Below are 16,715 nucleotides of genomic sequence, written 5' to 3'. Positions count from 1 at the left end.
TGAAATAATTGGCAGTACTCTATAATAATACCATAGCATTACCACCTGTCATATTAACAATAGCTAAATATGTTGGTTATTGGGCTTCCTATGAAATTGGTTATTACAATGTAAGACTATATATTCTGTTTGCAGAACAAACCACAAGTATTAGAATATTTGACACATGATTAGTAGTTGCTCAAGAAGTCCAGATGACAAAACAATAGACAGTTTTAGTTTAGTGATATCATTTTAAACGAGTTTATTGAGATACAAGCAGGCATGACAAAACTGACAAAATCTAGTGTTCCACACACCAGACACATGAGAAGGGATACATAGTAGATATACATGACATACACTGGTTAGAAATCATGATGGCCATTATTAGTAAGATGCAGTTAGTATATGACAACCTATAGAATGGATTGCTGCTTAGATGGTACAGTCCATATAATGGCTTACTGCTCTTTCCTGTATCAGCGTGTCATTTGGAAACAGAACTGAATGACTAACATCTACACCACTTGATGGAGCTGGACCATTAATGGTTGACGTTCCACACATCAAACTGGGTGACAGATACTGAATAACATATGGGGATAACAAGACATTAAGCATTTGTGCCAACTTTAGCTCAAGCTAAAAAATCAAGCTCAAAAATCATTTACCCCTAGATCTCTTTACGTCTGTGGATGTTATCTTGTTGTGAACAGCATTGCATGTAAAGGTTGCTCCTCTATTCCAGTCAGATTTCTCAATCATGAGTGTGCTATACATATAGTAGAAATCTTCACCCTCTTGCTGCATCGGCTCAGTGTTTTTGTAGTATTCTTCTTCCTGGACAACATTTTGTTTCAACCACTGCACATAGAGCCCTTTAGGCTTGAATCCTTTAACATAGCAGGTTATACTGACAAAGTCACTGATAGCGAGTTCCTCTGGTGGGGGAGGGAAGATATAAACTGAAGGGTCCGTGCTTTGTTCTGAAAAGAAAGACAAGATCCGATATATATTAGAACTTTTTCTACATTATATCATCTTCCAATAAGCCAGTGTTTCATTTCCCTCTATATATCTTCACAGAAGGGGTTATACAGAAATAAGGCTAGGTGCAAAAGATTTTTTTTTTTGCATGTTTGCTTTAGTTTTTTTATGTGGAGGACACATTCATTTCAATGGAGCCATGCACACATGTTTTTATGGATCAGTTTGTGAAGTCTATGGGATGCATAAAATCCTTTGAGAACTTGAAAAATATGGATGACACGTGTCATCCACAAGCGGTCCCTATTTACAGATCAGTTGCTATTTTGCAAAATAACATTATTGTAACATTATTTAAGGTGTTGGAAAATTCTAGTGACATAATTTGCCAGACTGCCCTGCTTTGGGTAGATCCGCAACAACAGAAAGTTTCGGAGGACATATGACTGATGACACACTGGTGACATACAGTCTGCAAAAATGGAAATTAACAGCGCCCATGGTAGCCTAAAAGTTATAAGAAAGTCCGGTAACTGGGTTTAATGAGGGGTTAAAGGGAACCTGTCATCAGAAATTAACCATTACAATTAACCAACCAGTATGTTGTGAATCAGATGAACACCTTTCAGATCATGTTTCTTTCATGACTCTTGCGGAGTTATCATACAGAAAATTTGTAATTACTAACAACTTTGTAGTGAGATGTAAATTGGTTGTATAAAGTGACGGAGGTGGAAAGCTCAGCATCAAAGTCAAGCTCTTCTCACCTCAGAATGAAGGAGATCTGGTTAGTGATGTGTCTGGATGGAGGACCATCAATTACAGTTAAGAGGACATTCTGAGGTGAGGAAAGCTTGACTTCAATTTTAAACTCTCTGCCTCCTTGACTTTATACATCCACATTACATCTCACTTCAAAGCAAGCCCTTGGCCATGAAATAGACATGATCTAGAAGGTGTTCAGCTGCTCGATGACATACTGGTAGTGGTTTATTAGGTCAATTTCATCTGACAGGTTCCCTTTAAGGATATGTGAATATGCATTTTTCCAATTGCCCTTTATTTGGCACTCCTTCCTATACTGTACTGTCATACAGTGCCCAAATAATCAGAAGTCAAAATATAGTATGGTCCAGGGGCGTAACTACAGCATTAGCAGCCATAGCAGCTGCTATGGGGCCCACAGTGTCATGGGGCCCCGTAATCCGACCTGACACAATAAAGAATGGAGGATGTGCACTATTATATCTATATTGTACTGCACATGTCCAGCATAATATGTATATAACATATACTGTGATGTATATATGCAGTATCTGTGATGTGTATATGGTGTCTGTATACACTGTATGTGAGTATGTTGCATATGGCACTGTATGTGTGTGTATATGCTGTGTGTACACATGAGTGTATTTATATGTGATTGTAACTCCCATGTGTGAGTATACTAATATGTATATTTTTTAAGTGGGAAGGGGGGCCCCATGCAGTAGCCTGCTAGGGGGCCCCTGTCTCTCCTAGTTACGCCACCGGTATGGTCCCAAATTGCACCATATAGTTTCCCAGTAATACTTCTATGCTGCTGCCTAAATAACAATGCTGCACTGTAAAAACAGTGTAGTGTATAGCAGAAGTGCTCCACAATGACTAGTTAGATAACCCCACACAGTGCTCAATAATAATGCTACATGTGAGTAACAGTGCAGATAACATATGTAGTAAGCTCATGCTTTAGGAATCAGGCCCCCTTCAGTCGGGGAGATTCATGTTCCCTGTACCATTACACTGTTTGCACACCTCCTAGGACAGCCCTGGTTATTGCAAGCCCCAGCTGTAAGTTAAGTATTCTTACCATCAATCTTTTTAATTGTCTTTTCTATTGGAGTCGGAAGGTCACTGTTTTGGACAATGCAGGTGAAGGTCATGCCGCTTAACCAATCAGCTAGATTTATTTTCAATGTACTTCTCATAGAATACTTCCCCAAATAATCCATTTCAGGATCTGACATAAATGCTAATGGTCTTTTTCCATCCCCTCGGGTCCATTTGATAGTTAGAGAATCTGTAGATTCCATTTGAGACACCTGACAGATAACTTTTGGTTGTTTGGTGATTAGGATGTCTTTTGGGGAAGGAGGAACTAAAGTAACTTTTGGAATAACAGTTTCTGAGGCTGTAAAATTTAAGAAGAAATAGAGTGTTCATTTAATGTAACATTAGAGAAAATGACAAGATAAAGATTTTTATGTAACTCATTATGACATAAATAACCTGATACATTACACCACAGTCATAGGGGTTGTCTACAACTTAGGAAAAAATTACTTACAGAACCTAGTAAATCCATTTTGTTGTCATGTTGTCTGAATTGTCCTCCAGGGATGATGTTAGGGACTTGTGTCTGTGTGACTAGTGCAGGTGGTCACAGGTGTCAGCATTTTTGTGCAGGCATCAGCACTGAGGCCAGTGCTTGGTTGTAGTGGTCATAGTAGCTATGCATTAGTTACTTTATAGTTTAACAAATTCCCTACCTTACACTTGATGCACACTTACCATGTGCATGAACAGAACATAACAGGGTACAGTTTGTGGCCCGTTTCGGCTTGTAAGAGATGGCAGGGTTTGTGAGTAAGCTGCTATTTTTGTGGCTAGCTAATGGAAACCATTTATGGTTGTGTGCATGAAGCCTTCATCAAAACAAAAAATCCTGAGCAACTTGAGATTACTTACTTGCACACTTTTTTATAGTGTCTTCAGTTTTGGTGTCACTTGCTGGGTGATGCACTTTACATGTGTAGACATCACCGGCATTCCAGTCATCTTTGGGAACACTGACTTTGCTACGTGAACCAAAGGTGCCATCTTCTTCTTTATAAGGAGTGCTGTTATATGGGACAATAGATGTTGTTGCGCCATTCAGAAGCCATTGTACATTAATATCTTTAGGAGCATATCCGCTGATGAGACACACCAGGTCAACAGAACCATTTTCACCACAGGAAGCCTGCACGACTGATACTTTGGGTTCGATTGTTGGGCTTGGGCTTGTGCTTGTACATGCTAAAGAATTAAGAAACATATCATATTATTAGATTTTATCTCTCAAGAGTGACAAAGAAAGAAACCCATTAATGTAGGACTCCTTATGGCTAAGTTACTATGATAAGTGTACTGTTGACCTACCTTCAATCTCTTTGTTGACTTTAACACCAGATGGCTTGTGGTTTACAGTACACACATATTTCTTATCACTTGTCCATTCACTTGCTGGAATAGTTAGTAAACTGGTTGAGAGGTAGGTGCCCTGACTTCCAAGTATAGCTGGGGAATTTCTTATTCCACTGGTAATAGAACCTGAGTTCCATTGCACTTCTACAGGAGTAGGAAGGTAACCAGTAGACAAGCAGCCAATAGAAACTTTATCAGATGTCACCGAATTGCAGCAGGGGACCAAAGGGAAGACTGAAGGACCACTTACACTGGCTGTAAATGAAATACAAATATTTAACTGACTTGGCAAAATCCTTTAGTGAATTACAGTGTACATAAAATGTATCAAATAGTAATAATTAACCCAACTCAAGTTAGCACCTAGTAACAAAAGTCTGTTACCTATAAAAAATCACCCCGATTCTTCTAGCATGTACAATAATTGGCAACTTCTGGGGGAGCACAAAGTAGTATGGTGCTGATTGGAAACTTGTATCAGCTGTTATGTAATATGTCCCTCAATCAAGAGTCAAATTGTCTAGTCCTGATATCCCTACTTGAGGACATTTTGAACTCCCCTAAACCACAGGCTTCCAAACCTTTGTGCCTCCTTTAGTTACATTGCCGCTTTCAATTATATTTGTATATGCATAAACAAACATGAAAAAGTGATATGTAAGACTGGTAAAGTTGAGCATCTATAGTATAGAATATATAATCTTACTTACCAGTTATTACAGTCTTACTTGATTTAGGAGCTAGGTGTTAGTATAAAAACATTCTACTAAGACATAAGGAATGATATAAACTTAGGACACAAACATAGTGGGCAGCTATGGGGAAAGGTGGAAAATGTGTCCCCATGAATAGATTATCCTGATAGATTTATCAATATATTGATGTTAATGATACTAGAAATCAGTGCTGACTGTGGAATTACTTCTGGGTATGTTCACCAGGCATTCCGCTTTGTTTGTAATTTTACTTTCTTTTGCCATATGGTCCTTTCACAGTGGAGCCAACATGCAAGTTCCAACACCACTATGGCTTAAAATAAGGGAAGCATCATAAATCTCTCTGCAAAAACAAACTGTTTTTTTTTTTCAAAATGGCCCTTTATTACTGTACCTAATGTACCTAATTCTGTAAAAAGTTTTCCAATTTACATTCTTTATCAATTACTAGCGTTTTTTTAGTTCTCTGCTTGCTGTCATTCAACAGGAAGCGTCATTGTTTACTTCCTTTGGATATAAACCATGTGATGTCATACAGGTGCACAGTGCTTGTGCACCTATGTGACATCACATGATCATGAAATTCAATTGGAAAACAGTATACTTTTTCATTATACAAACAATATCATTCAGGTTTAAATATAAGAATATATTATTTTATTTACACATTTGGTGATAACATACTACAGATATAAATATCATGTTATATAGAGAATTTTCTGTATATTTCACCATTTGTCACAGTCTGTGGCATACTAAAGCTCTATAAGCTTTTAAAAAAACCCATCAGTGCTAGGTTTTCGAACAGAAGACCAGCTGATGATCATCTCTGATCACTATAGGTCTGACAGCTGACACCATATGTGACCAGGTCAAGGTACGAAATTGCAAAATACATATTTTTATTAGATGCACAGGGACATAGTTACTGTAATCCTAAAAGTTACAATGTGCAAAGTTAGATAGAAAGTCATGGAGAAATATTTATCAAAGCAGTAGTCTGGTTACCTCCCATTTGTTGGCTTTGTTGCACCAGAAAAATGTGGCATCATTTTGGCACATTTGAAACGTTTCTGGTGCAATTTAGGCCACATCCATTTCCCATATAATTATGTCCCATCCCCTTTATTGTGCAAGAAGTAAATAATTGTATCTAAAAATGTGGGGCAAGACATTTTAGACAGAATTTAGTATTTGGAACAAATTACAAGAGATTTCTGTAATAAACAAATAACCGATCATTTGTCGATGGCAAAAGTACTGAATCTAATCGCAACTTTCTCTCAGTCCACTACTGATCATGCTCATCTGACCAAGGTTTACTGGTAGGTCAGTAGGGGAAACTGTTCAACTAATAGCTACTGTATATACTTGAGTATAAGCCGACCCATGTATAAGCCGAGGCCCCTAATTTTACCACAAAACCTGGTAAAACATATATATTTTTTACTCGAGTATAAGCCGAGTTTGGGTTTTCAGCACATTTTTTTGTGCTGGAAAACTAGGCTTATACTCGGGTATATATGGTATATCAAGTGTGTGACCAGCAAACTATCCATAGACTTTCAGGCGGCGTTCACATTGCATTTTGAAGGGCAATACAACAGCTGAGGAGAGGAGATATGCCTAATTACATTGCTGTTAACATGTTGCATGTTAATGCATGCAAATTTTGTAAATGCAAATGTTAAGGCAATGTAATTGTCAAATCTCCTCTCCTCAGCTGTTATAGTGCACCATGTTGTAAAACGCAATGTAAAAGCAACATGATAACACAGCCACGAGCTATACTAATTCATTAAATTTCAATTATAACAGCTTTGTTTGTCTATGAATTTCAGAATCACTGAATATAGCACTGGATCATCAGTCTCAGCTATAGTATCTAAGAAATACAAACGTCGTAGATGACAATGATGCTGAGAGCCTAGGCTCCTGAACAATGTTCAGGAAAATATGGCCCACATATGAGGGGACAGTTATCTGGTGTAGAAGCACTGAAAGAATCACAATTACCGTATATACTCGAGTATAAGCCGACCCGAGTATAAGCCGAGACCCCTAATTTTACCACCAAAAACTGGGAAAAACTACTGACTCGAGTATAAGCCGAGGGTGGGAAATGCATTGGTCAAACCCCCCCAGTAGTATACAGCCTGCCAGCCCCCAGTAGTATACAGCCTGCCAGCCCCTAGTAGTATACAGCAGCCGCCATGTAGTATACAGCAAGCCCCTAGTAGTATACAGCAAGCCCCATGTAGTATACAGCAAGCCCCATGTAGTATACAGCAAGCCCCTAGTAGTATACAGCAAGCCCCTAGTAGTATACAGCAGCCCCTAGTATACAGCAGCCCCCCTGTAGTATACAGCAGCCCCCAGGTAGTATACAGCAAGCCCCTAGTAGTATGCAGCAGCCCCTAGTAGTATACAGCAGCCCCTAGTTGTATACAGCAGCCCCCCTGTAGTATACAGCAGCCCCCTTGTAGTATACAGCAGCCCCCAGTAGTATACAGCAGCCCCCAGTAGTATACAGCCAGCCCCTAGTAGTATACAGCCTGCCCCTAGTAGTATACAGCCTGTCCCTAGTAGTATACAGCCTGCCCCTAGTAGTATACAGCCTGCCCCCACGGCCCTTAAAAAAATAAACTTAAATACTCACCCTCCGATGTCAGCGTGGCTTCCCGATGTCGGCGTGACTTACCGATGTCCCCAATGTCAGCGCGTCCCGTCTTCTTTCTTCTCCCCGGCTCCTCTTCACTCTTCCGGCGCCAATGTTTTCTTCTAGCAGGCGCATACTATGACGCGGCCGCTGCGTCATAGATAGAAGAGAGAAGAGGAGCCGCGGAGAAGAAAGAAGACGGGACGCGCTGACATCGGGGACATCGGTAAGCCGTGCCGACATCGGGGAGCCGCGCTGACATCGGAGGGTGAGTATTTAAGTTTATTTTTTTAAGTGGGTAATTTTTTTGGGGTAATAGACTCGTGTATAAGCCGAGGGGACGTTTTTCAGCACATTTTTTGTGCTGAAAAACTCGGCTTATACACAAGTATATACGGTACTTGCACTTTGATTATTAATGCAACTACACCACCTCCATGCCACATGGGCATGGAAAGGTCTTAAAGGGGTTGGCCCCTTTTTAATAAATCTTTTCCATTAGACATGTCTCTGCATGTATATGTACCTGTGTCATTGCCTCCTGTGAGAGCATAAGGCTTTACCTGTTATCCACATGCTGCCCTCTACACAACTTCCTGTTTCTCACTCCTTCAGTCCGTCCTAATGGCCACCTCCAGTGATTGTTTTTTCTCTCAGTCTGTCTCACTGACAGACACATGAAAAGGGGAGGGGGTAGCAGGATGAGTTCTAATCTCCAGCTATTTATCAGTGTAGAGACATGTATACAAAGATCCAGAGAGAGTTTGCAAACAGCACTAAAGGAAGCATTAGGGATGACAAATGAATTGGTGAACATTCAGGGACCATTATTAAAGCACTAAAGGCACATGGGCAATTTATGTAAAAGAGTGGCCAACCCCTTTAAAGGCACATGTCCAGCAATGGAATAAGGTTGCACAGAGCATTCCTGCGTTATGCCTGCACAAAACATTCATTTGCAGGTTTTTATGCAAAACGATGCCAGGTCGGGTGTAATTAATCCCAGCAGTGTGGCTGTCCAACGGATAGAGGTCTACTCCTCTTGGTGTAACCGGGGCAGAGTTGGGGTGTACATTTCCTCTGTTTCATATGAGCGATGGTCTATGATAAATTCCCCCTCCCCCCATTGCCTGTATTTCACAGATCATAAAGGGTATAATGAAGCCATCCTATTATGCCATGAAATATATTTTTGAATCCTCATAAACTATAATCTATGACTGATCCTTACAAAACGGATCTCACTAGGATATGTTCTACTTTTTAACAGTTTTGGTTAGATTTCATTAAAATTATGTATGTGAGCACTAGTCCCACTAAATATTTTAGCATTTAGTGCAACCATATGATAGCAAAAGGCATTTGGCTGTTTTTCATTTCTAGCGCAGTGTGTAAACACAGTCTTTGCTATCTGCATATGCTGCAGATTTTGTTTAGTCTGGGAAATATACAGTCTGTATTTTAGACTAAATAAACCTGTCTTAAAATAATATAATCCACAGTTCAGTTAAAAAAGCTATTACATTGCTTTTTACTGTGCAGTGCATGAAATTTCCCCTTGCTATTTTGGGAAGCCTTGCACAGTTGCACAATTGTTCTTGTACTTCTTTTGAAGCTTGCTATGCGTCAAACTAATTCATGCTTTTGCTTATATCCTTAAAGGGCTGTGCTGCTCCTCATTAACTCTTTACCAGCGTGGGTACATTATTATTATGCTACTATTTTCTTGAAATCCGTAGCAAAAAGTAGCATTTGTGTATTGCAGTTTCTGGAGAATCGCTGCTGATTTGCTGCAGATTCATAGTTTAGCAGTACAATGTGTGAGAAACCTCAGAATATAATAGACATGTTGCAGATTTAAAGAGGTTGTACCATGTTTGTACACAGGGTAAGGGATAACAATTTGCTACAAGCTTCCTCCTACCCTGTTCTAGGCCAGTGGTGCCGAACCTATGGCACGGGTGCCAGAGGTGGCACTCAGAGCCCTTTCTGTGGACACCCAAGCCCTCACCCCAACACAAAGTTTGCCAGATACGACTCAAGTCTGTCTCCTGTAGTCCAATACAGCCCAGGATGTGCCATGCTCAGCACTATTTTAAAGCGACATCCTTGGATGCCAGGATGTACTCCATCATGGAGCCAGAAGGTGTGGATAGAGATGGATTGTCATTTGAGCTCCTGCTCTAGGTCCCCTGGAGGGAAGCTACAATCCAAATTTCTCCATCTTTCTATTGTATTGGTGAACTCAAGACACCAATACGTTTAAAACCTGTGATACAGCAGGAGTCAATAAGTTACTGCTTTAATTGTCATGTTGGCACTTTGCGGGATACAAGTGGGTTTTGGTTGTAGCTTGGGCACTCTGTCCCCAAAACATTCGCCATCACTGCTCTAGGCATACACGCAACCTAGCTCTAGGTGTCCTAGTTACCTAGCTGTAGATGTCCCTGATACTGTACCCTTGCTGTTTTGCTCTCTCGCTAGTCAATGCTATCATGCCCTAGGGGTCCATGCTACATTGCTCTATACATCTCTGATATTGTACTTTGCTTTAGGTATCCTTGATATCCAGTTCTCTGTGTCCCTGCCACCTTACTATAGGTATCCCTGCTACCTTTAGCTAGGCGTCCCTGTTACCTTTTATTGCCATCCCAGGTACCTAGCACAAGGCATCCCTGGTATCTTGCTGTTAGCATCTCTGGAACCTTTCTCGATGTGTCCCTACTACCTTAATCTAGGTTCCCAGTTACCTTGCTCTAGGCATCCATGCTTCCTTGCTCTAGACATCTTTGCTATATTTCTCTAGACATCTCTGCTAACTTGCAACAGGCGTCCATGCTACCTTGCACTAGGTGTCCCTGCTACTGTAATTAGCTTTGGGCATCTTTGATATCTAGCTCTAGTAGTCCTTGCCTTACTGTAGGCATCCCTTTTACCTTGCTGTATGCATCTTTTGTTCCTTGCTGTAGGCAATGCTGCTACCTTGCTGTAGGCATTCTTGGTACCTAACTGTAGGTGTTTGCTGCTGTTTGTTGCTCAGGGTAACCCTGCTACCTGGTTGGGAGCATCCCTGACACCTTTCTCTAGGCATCCCTGCTACCTTGCTGTTAACATCAATGCTTTCTTACTGTACACATACCCGCTACTTTGCTGTAGGCATCCCTGGTATCTTGCTTTAATTGTTCCTGCTACCTTATTAGTGTCTTTGCTACCTTGCTGTAGGCATCCCTGGTGCCTTCTGTAGACATCCCTGGCACCTTGCTCTAGGTGTCCCTGCTACTTTGATGTTAGCATCCCTGATACCTTGCTGTAGGCATCCCTGGCTCCTAGGTCTAGTTGTCCCTAGTGCCTTGCTCTAGACATCGCTGGTACTTAGCTCTAGATGTCCCTGCTTCCTTCCTCTAGGCATCCCTGCTACCCTGTGTGTATTCTTGGTACCTTGCTGTAGGTGTCCCTGCTACCTTGCTGTTAGCATCCCTGCTACCTTGCTGTAGGCATCCCTGGTACCTTGCTCTAGGTGTTCCTGCTTTCATACCCGAGGCATCCCTGCTACCTTGTTGTGAACATCCCTGGCACCTTGCTCTTGGTGTCCCTGCTACCTTGCTGTTAGCATCCCTGACACCTTGCTGTATGCATCCCTGACACCTTGCTGTATGCATCTCTCGTACTTTGCTGTAGGCATCCCTGGTATCTTTCTTTAGATGTCCCTGTTACCTTATTTGTGTCCCTGCTACCTTGCTGTAGGCATCCCTGGTACCTTCTGTAGGCATTCCTGGCACCATGCTGTTAGCATCCCTGCCACCTTGCTGTATGCATCTCTTGTACTTTGCTGTAGGCATCCCTGGTATCTTTTTTTAGGTATCCATGTTACCTTATTTGTGTCCCTGCTACCTTGCTGTAGGCATCCCTGGTACCTTCTGTAGGGATTCCTGGCACCATTCTGTTAGCATCCCTGCCACCTTGCTGTATGCATCCCTGGTATCTTTCTTTAGGTGTCCCTGCTACCTTATTAGTGTCCCTAATACCTTGCTGTAGGCATTCCTGGCACCTAGCTCTAGTTGTCCCTAGAACCTTGCTCTAGGCATCGCTGGTACCTAGCTCTAGGTGTCCCTGCTACCTTGCTGTAAGAATCCCTGCTACCTTGCTGTAGGCATCCCTGGTACCTAGCTCAAGGTGTCCCTGCTTCCATACCCTTGGCATCTCTGCTACCTTGTTGTAAACATCTATGGCACCTTGCTCTTGGTGTCCCTGCTACCTTGCTCTTGGTGTCCCTTCTACCTTGCTGTTAGCATCCCTGCCACCTTGGTGTAGGCATCCCTGGTACCTTGCTGTAGCAATCTCTGGTACCTAAGTGCCCCTGCTACCTTGCTGTAGGAATCCCTTCTACCTTACTCTAGGCATCCCTGGTACTTTGCTGTAATCATCCCTGGTATCTTGCTTTAGGTGTCCCTGCCTCCTTATTAGTGTCCCTGCTACCTTGCTGTAGGCATCCCTGATACATTGCTGTAGGCATCACTGGCACCTTGCTCTAGGTGTCCCTGCTACTTTGCAGTTAGCAACCCTGATACCTTGCTGTAGGCATCCCTGGCACCTAGCTCTAGGTATCCCTGCTACTTTGCTGTTAACATTCCTGATACCTGGCTCTAATAGTCCCTAGTACCTTTCTCTAGGAATTGCTGGTACCTAGCACTAGATGCCCCTGCTATCTTGTTCTAGGTGTCCCTGCTACCTTGCTGTTAGCATCCATGCCACCTTGCTGTAGGCATCCCTGGTACTTTGCTGTTAGCAACCCTGATACCTTGCTGTAGGCATCCGTGGTACCTTCTGTAGGCATCCCTGGCACCTATCTCTAGGTGACCCTGATACCTTGCTGTAGGCATCCGTGGTACCTTCTGTAGGCATCCCTGGCACCTATCTCTAGGTGACCCTGATACCTTGCTGTAGGCATCCCTGGCACCTAGCTCTAGGTGTCCCTGCTACTTTGCTGTAGGCATCCCTGGTATCTTGCTTTCGGTGTCCCTGCCTCCTTATTAGTGTCCCTGCTACCTTGCTGTAGGCATCCCTGGTACCTTGCTCTAGGTGTCCCTACTACTTTGCTGTTAGCAACCCTGATACCTTGCTGTAGGCATCCGTGGTACCTTCTGTAGGCATCCCTGGCACCTAGCTCTAGGTGTCCCTGATACCTTGCTGTAGGCATCCGTGGTACCTTGCTGTAGCCATCCCTGGCACCTAGCTCTAGTTGTCCCTAGTATCATACTCTAGGCATCTCTGATACCTAGCTGTAGGTGTCCCTGCTACCTTGCTGCTAGCATCCCTGATTCCTTGCTGTTGGCGACCCTGGTACCTTGCAGTAGGCATCTCTGGTACCTAGCTCAAGGTGTTTCTGCTTCCTTACACTAGGCATCCCTGCTACCTTGTTGTGTACATCCCCGGCACCTTGCTCTTGGTGTCCTTGCTACCTTGGTGTAGGCATCCTTGGTACCGTGCTGTAGCAATCTCTGGGACCTAGTTCTAGGTGTCCAAGCTACCTTGCTGTAGGCATCCCTGGTACCTTTCTCTAGGCATCCCTAGTATCTTGCTCTAGGTGTCCCTGCTATCTTGCTTTTAGCATCCCTGCTACCTTGCTGTTAGCGTCCCTGGCACCTAGCTTTAGGTATCTTTGCTATCTTGCTGTAGATTTTTCTTCTACTGTATCTTGCTCTATGCGTTCCTGCTACCTTGTTCTAGGTACCACTTTTGATTTTGTGGAAAAATGCTGAAGGAAAAAAAAAAATATTTTGTTGATTTTAAATAGTCGTACTAAGTGCATTCAGCTGTAATGCTTCACTTTTACTATTCCTTCGTGAAACCTCATACCTTTCTCAACATTCAGAAACTGTGATATAATCCGACACATCATGTAGTAAATGCATTATTATATTCCTGGCTCAGATTACTGCATAGCAAGGTTTTACATCCAAATATTTAGCATGGTATAGCTTTTGATATTTTGCTCCATGTACAAACTTTCCTCCTTTCACCCTTTCTCCCCCATGCTGAGTTTACATGCAGCACAGAAACACGCATTCATAAAATTCACCCAAACTCATCTCAATCCATTATAAGTCCACTGAGTAAACTAAAAGTCTCACCAAACAAAGGAATGATTTGTACAAAAGCAGGGAAATGCAAAGAGGTAAAGAGATCCTCCTTGAATTTCTACTATGTATTTAAATAGTTCAATACATGCAGTGAGCATAATGTATGATATATATATATATATATATATATATATATATATATATATATATATATATATATATATATAATACGCATTTTGTGGGGAAAATACATCCTTCTTATCTAATTATACCACAAAGATTTCAAGATACTTACCCATAGTCATAGTTAATTTCCAATGTGGAAGGAAAGACAGCTTTCATTTATTGTTGAGTAAATGGTATCATCCAAAATTGTAAGAATAGTCATGTCTTTTTAAGTAGACTTTTCATAGGTCTGGATATAATGGAAAATAAACCATATCACAAGCCTCATACAGAAATATTTGAGTTTTTATGTTGTTCTGTTTTGCCGAGGGAGTTAATATTCAATCTCAGAGCATCTTCTTACAATATGTTCACACCAGCCAGATGTGTTGGAGTTTCCTCTAACTTTCCTTTCATCTGAATGGATACTGCAGAAAAAACTCCATCAACATAAATGGAGCAGATTTTATGTTGCAAAAATGTCTACAAGAGATAATTCATTGTATATATCCTTGCTGTTGCAGTTACATAAAAGGGCATCACAAAGTACCTAAATAAAATGCCCCTTTCTGCCCACAGGTTCCCCTTATTAAATGAATATGTCATGTTTCCTGTTGGTATACTTGTTATTTGCTGGCACAAGCTGAAGATGGTGTAGGTAGAAAGATACTGAACAGCTATTCTAAGTTTGAGCACTAGTTGACACATAATAGTGTGAACAATGGCACATAATGTCCACTTTCATTTCTTATAACAAATCTAGTAAATTAGGAACCCTTACCTTAATAGTTACAACACTCACCGCTGGCACGGTGTTCTGAGTCTTCCAGTTTAAGGAAACTGAGCCAGAAATATAATATCCGCTATCATTTTTTCATTCATTTACTTGTAAGAAGCTAATTAGAATACCTACCCTGATGATGGTGTATACATGTAGCAGCTATGTTTGGCCTTCGGTTCCAGTTCTATGACAGGGGGAGTATGTGAAACAGATAAAAATAGCCGCACATGTCACACATTCAAAATGGCAAAACAAAACTTAAAAATCTACTGATTTAACACGTCTGTATGTGTGCATATGCTGTATGTACATGCAGTATGTGGGTATACAATGTGTTTATACTGTTTGTATGTGTATATATGGTGAGTGTGTACTGTATTTCTAAGTACAGTATATGATGTATATTCACTACATTATGTTGTATAAAGTATGTATGTATAAAGATAATGTATATATACTGTATGTGTGTATAAATGTGTTTATACTGGGGCACATTTACTTAATGTGCGCAATCCCGTCCTGCGCAATCCCCAAAAGTCCATTGTCCGACTGGAATTGCCTTGCGACATTGCCTTGCGACACAAATTAAATGCTAAATCCCGCGCTCAGTCCGAATCAGTAGGATCGTCCGACGGCTAGCCCCCACATTTCGGTTGCATGAAAGCCGGCGCCTCTGCACCAAAATCCAATCACGTGCGCCACAATTCCCTGCTAAATCCCTGTCATAAAAAAACTGCAACGTTTCGATTCGCAATGCTTGACAAAGATTCATGGCGAATCGAAACGTTGCAGTTTTTTCTATGCCTGTGTGAATAAAGGTTTAACCTTTTTTCATCATATTGAATGCTGTGGCCTTCTCTCTTATTTTGAGCACGTTAGACTCCACTGTTGAAAAACCTCTAAAATTGCAGCAGGATATCTTAGTTTCTTCAGAAAAGTTTAATGTTTTGGCAGGAAGAATAATGCTCTGGTTAGTTATATTGTATCAGTCTGCCCTGAATAGGCTGCACTTCATGAGACAACCGCTATTGGCCACACAAAGATACATATGGGGAGATTTATCAGAAGTTTCTGATAGCAACATTGTTCTAATTATTCATGGCAACCAATCAGGACTCAGCTTTACTTTTCCCCAACATCACAAAATAATGTTGGCTTGAAAAGTATACCTGTCCAATGAAGAGGAACAATTTAAAATGATACATGTACCTCACTATTCCAATTTGCATTGTTTAGGTACTTGGAAGGGGGAATGGTGGAGGGACCAGTCTGTATCATTTAAGAACATAAAAAAAATATTTATTCATAGATAAATCATATAATATTATTTGTATTAACATAAGCATATGACTTGTGGATGTAAGAATCTAAAGAAAACTTAAAACGTCCTTGCACAGAAAATATGATTTGCATTAAACACTTCTTTAAAGGGATGTTGCATTCATGTTGCATCCTTGTTTTGTGGCGTTGTGTAAATAAGGCAATAGCAATAAGTGGTTTTTTACACTTGAGGCAAATCGCTGTGGTTGTATGCTTTCCGTCGAAAATTTACTTCTGTGGTTACACATTAATCTAATGCAAAAACAAAAAAAAAAGATTTAATATGCAATACAGCGTTTCCTAATTATTAAAAAAAAAAAGCAGTAACCCAAGGCCATTTATCCAAGATCCATAATAACCAGGAAGTTACCTTGACAACAGTGACAGACATGGCATAGAAGATTGTCAGAATGAACAGCATCATGAAGGTCAAAGCTGTAATCCAGATGTTATCCTCCTCACCTGTGCAATCTTCTATTATCCAGCTAATGACTTTAAAAAATGAAATATCACAAATAATTCGATTATAATAATGGAAAAATAGGTTCATTCTCGACAACATTGGGGCTGATTTATCAAACTTTTCTAACTAGTACAACAAAAGGGTAGTGGCATAGCAGGTACTTCATCCTGGAGAGATGATCAATCTAGCCTTTGTGTATATAGGTAGTAAAGCAGGACTGTGAAAAATACCATTTTAATCTAGGACTACAGATCTTCAAGTGCTACTTTGGGATGTGGTTCAAACTGAAGAGCCACCTGAGGGACAGTTGTAGCATTCAACCGGGGATCAGCTA

The 16,715-nt window shown here is 41.1% G+C and overlaps 1 gene segment (V, D, J or C); it reads right to left on the bottom strand.

The window, feature by feature from the left end:
• Positions 1-229: 229 nt before the first annotated feature.
• LOC140128489 (Ig gamma-2A chain C region secreted form-like) lies at positions 230-13,966 on the bottom strand. The segment is given in 5 exon segments: positions 230-968; positions 2,822-3,142; positions 3,700-4,029; positions 4,153-4,452; positions 13,948-13,966. Coding segments are annotated over 5 exon segments (1,284 nt in total).
• Between the last annotated feature and the right edge of the window lie 2,749 nt (positions 13,967-16,715).

The sequence above is a fragment of the Engystomops pustulosus genome, chromosome 1 (assembly GCF_040894005.1).
Source record: "Engystomops pustulosus chromosome 1, aEngPut4.maternal, whole genome shotgun sequence".
Classification (NCBI taxonomy): domain Eukaryota; kingdom Metazoa; phylum Chordata; class Amphibia; order Anura; family Leptodactylidae; genus Engystomops; species Engystomops pustulosus.
Note: the sequence above shows the minus strand (reverse complement) of the source record. Positions and strands in the feature narration are given on the sequence as shown.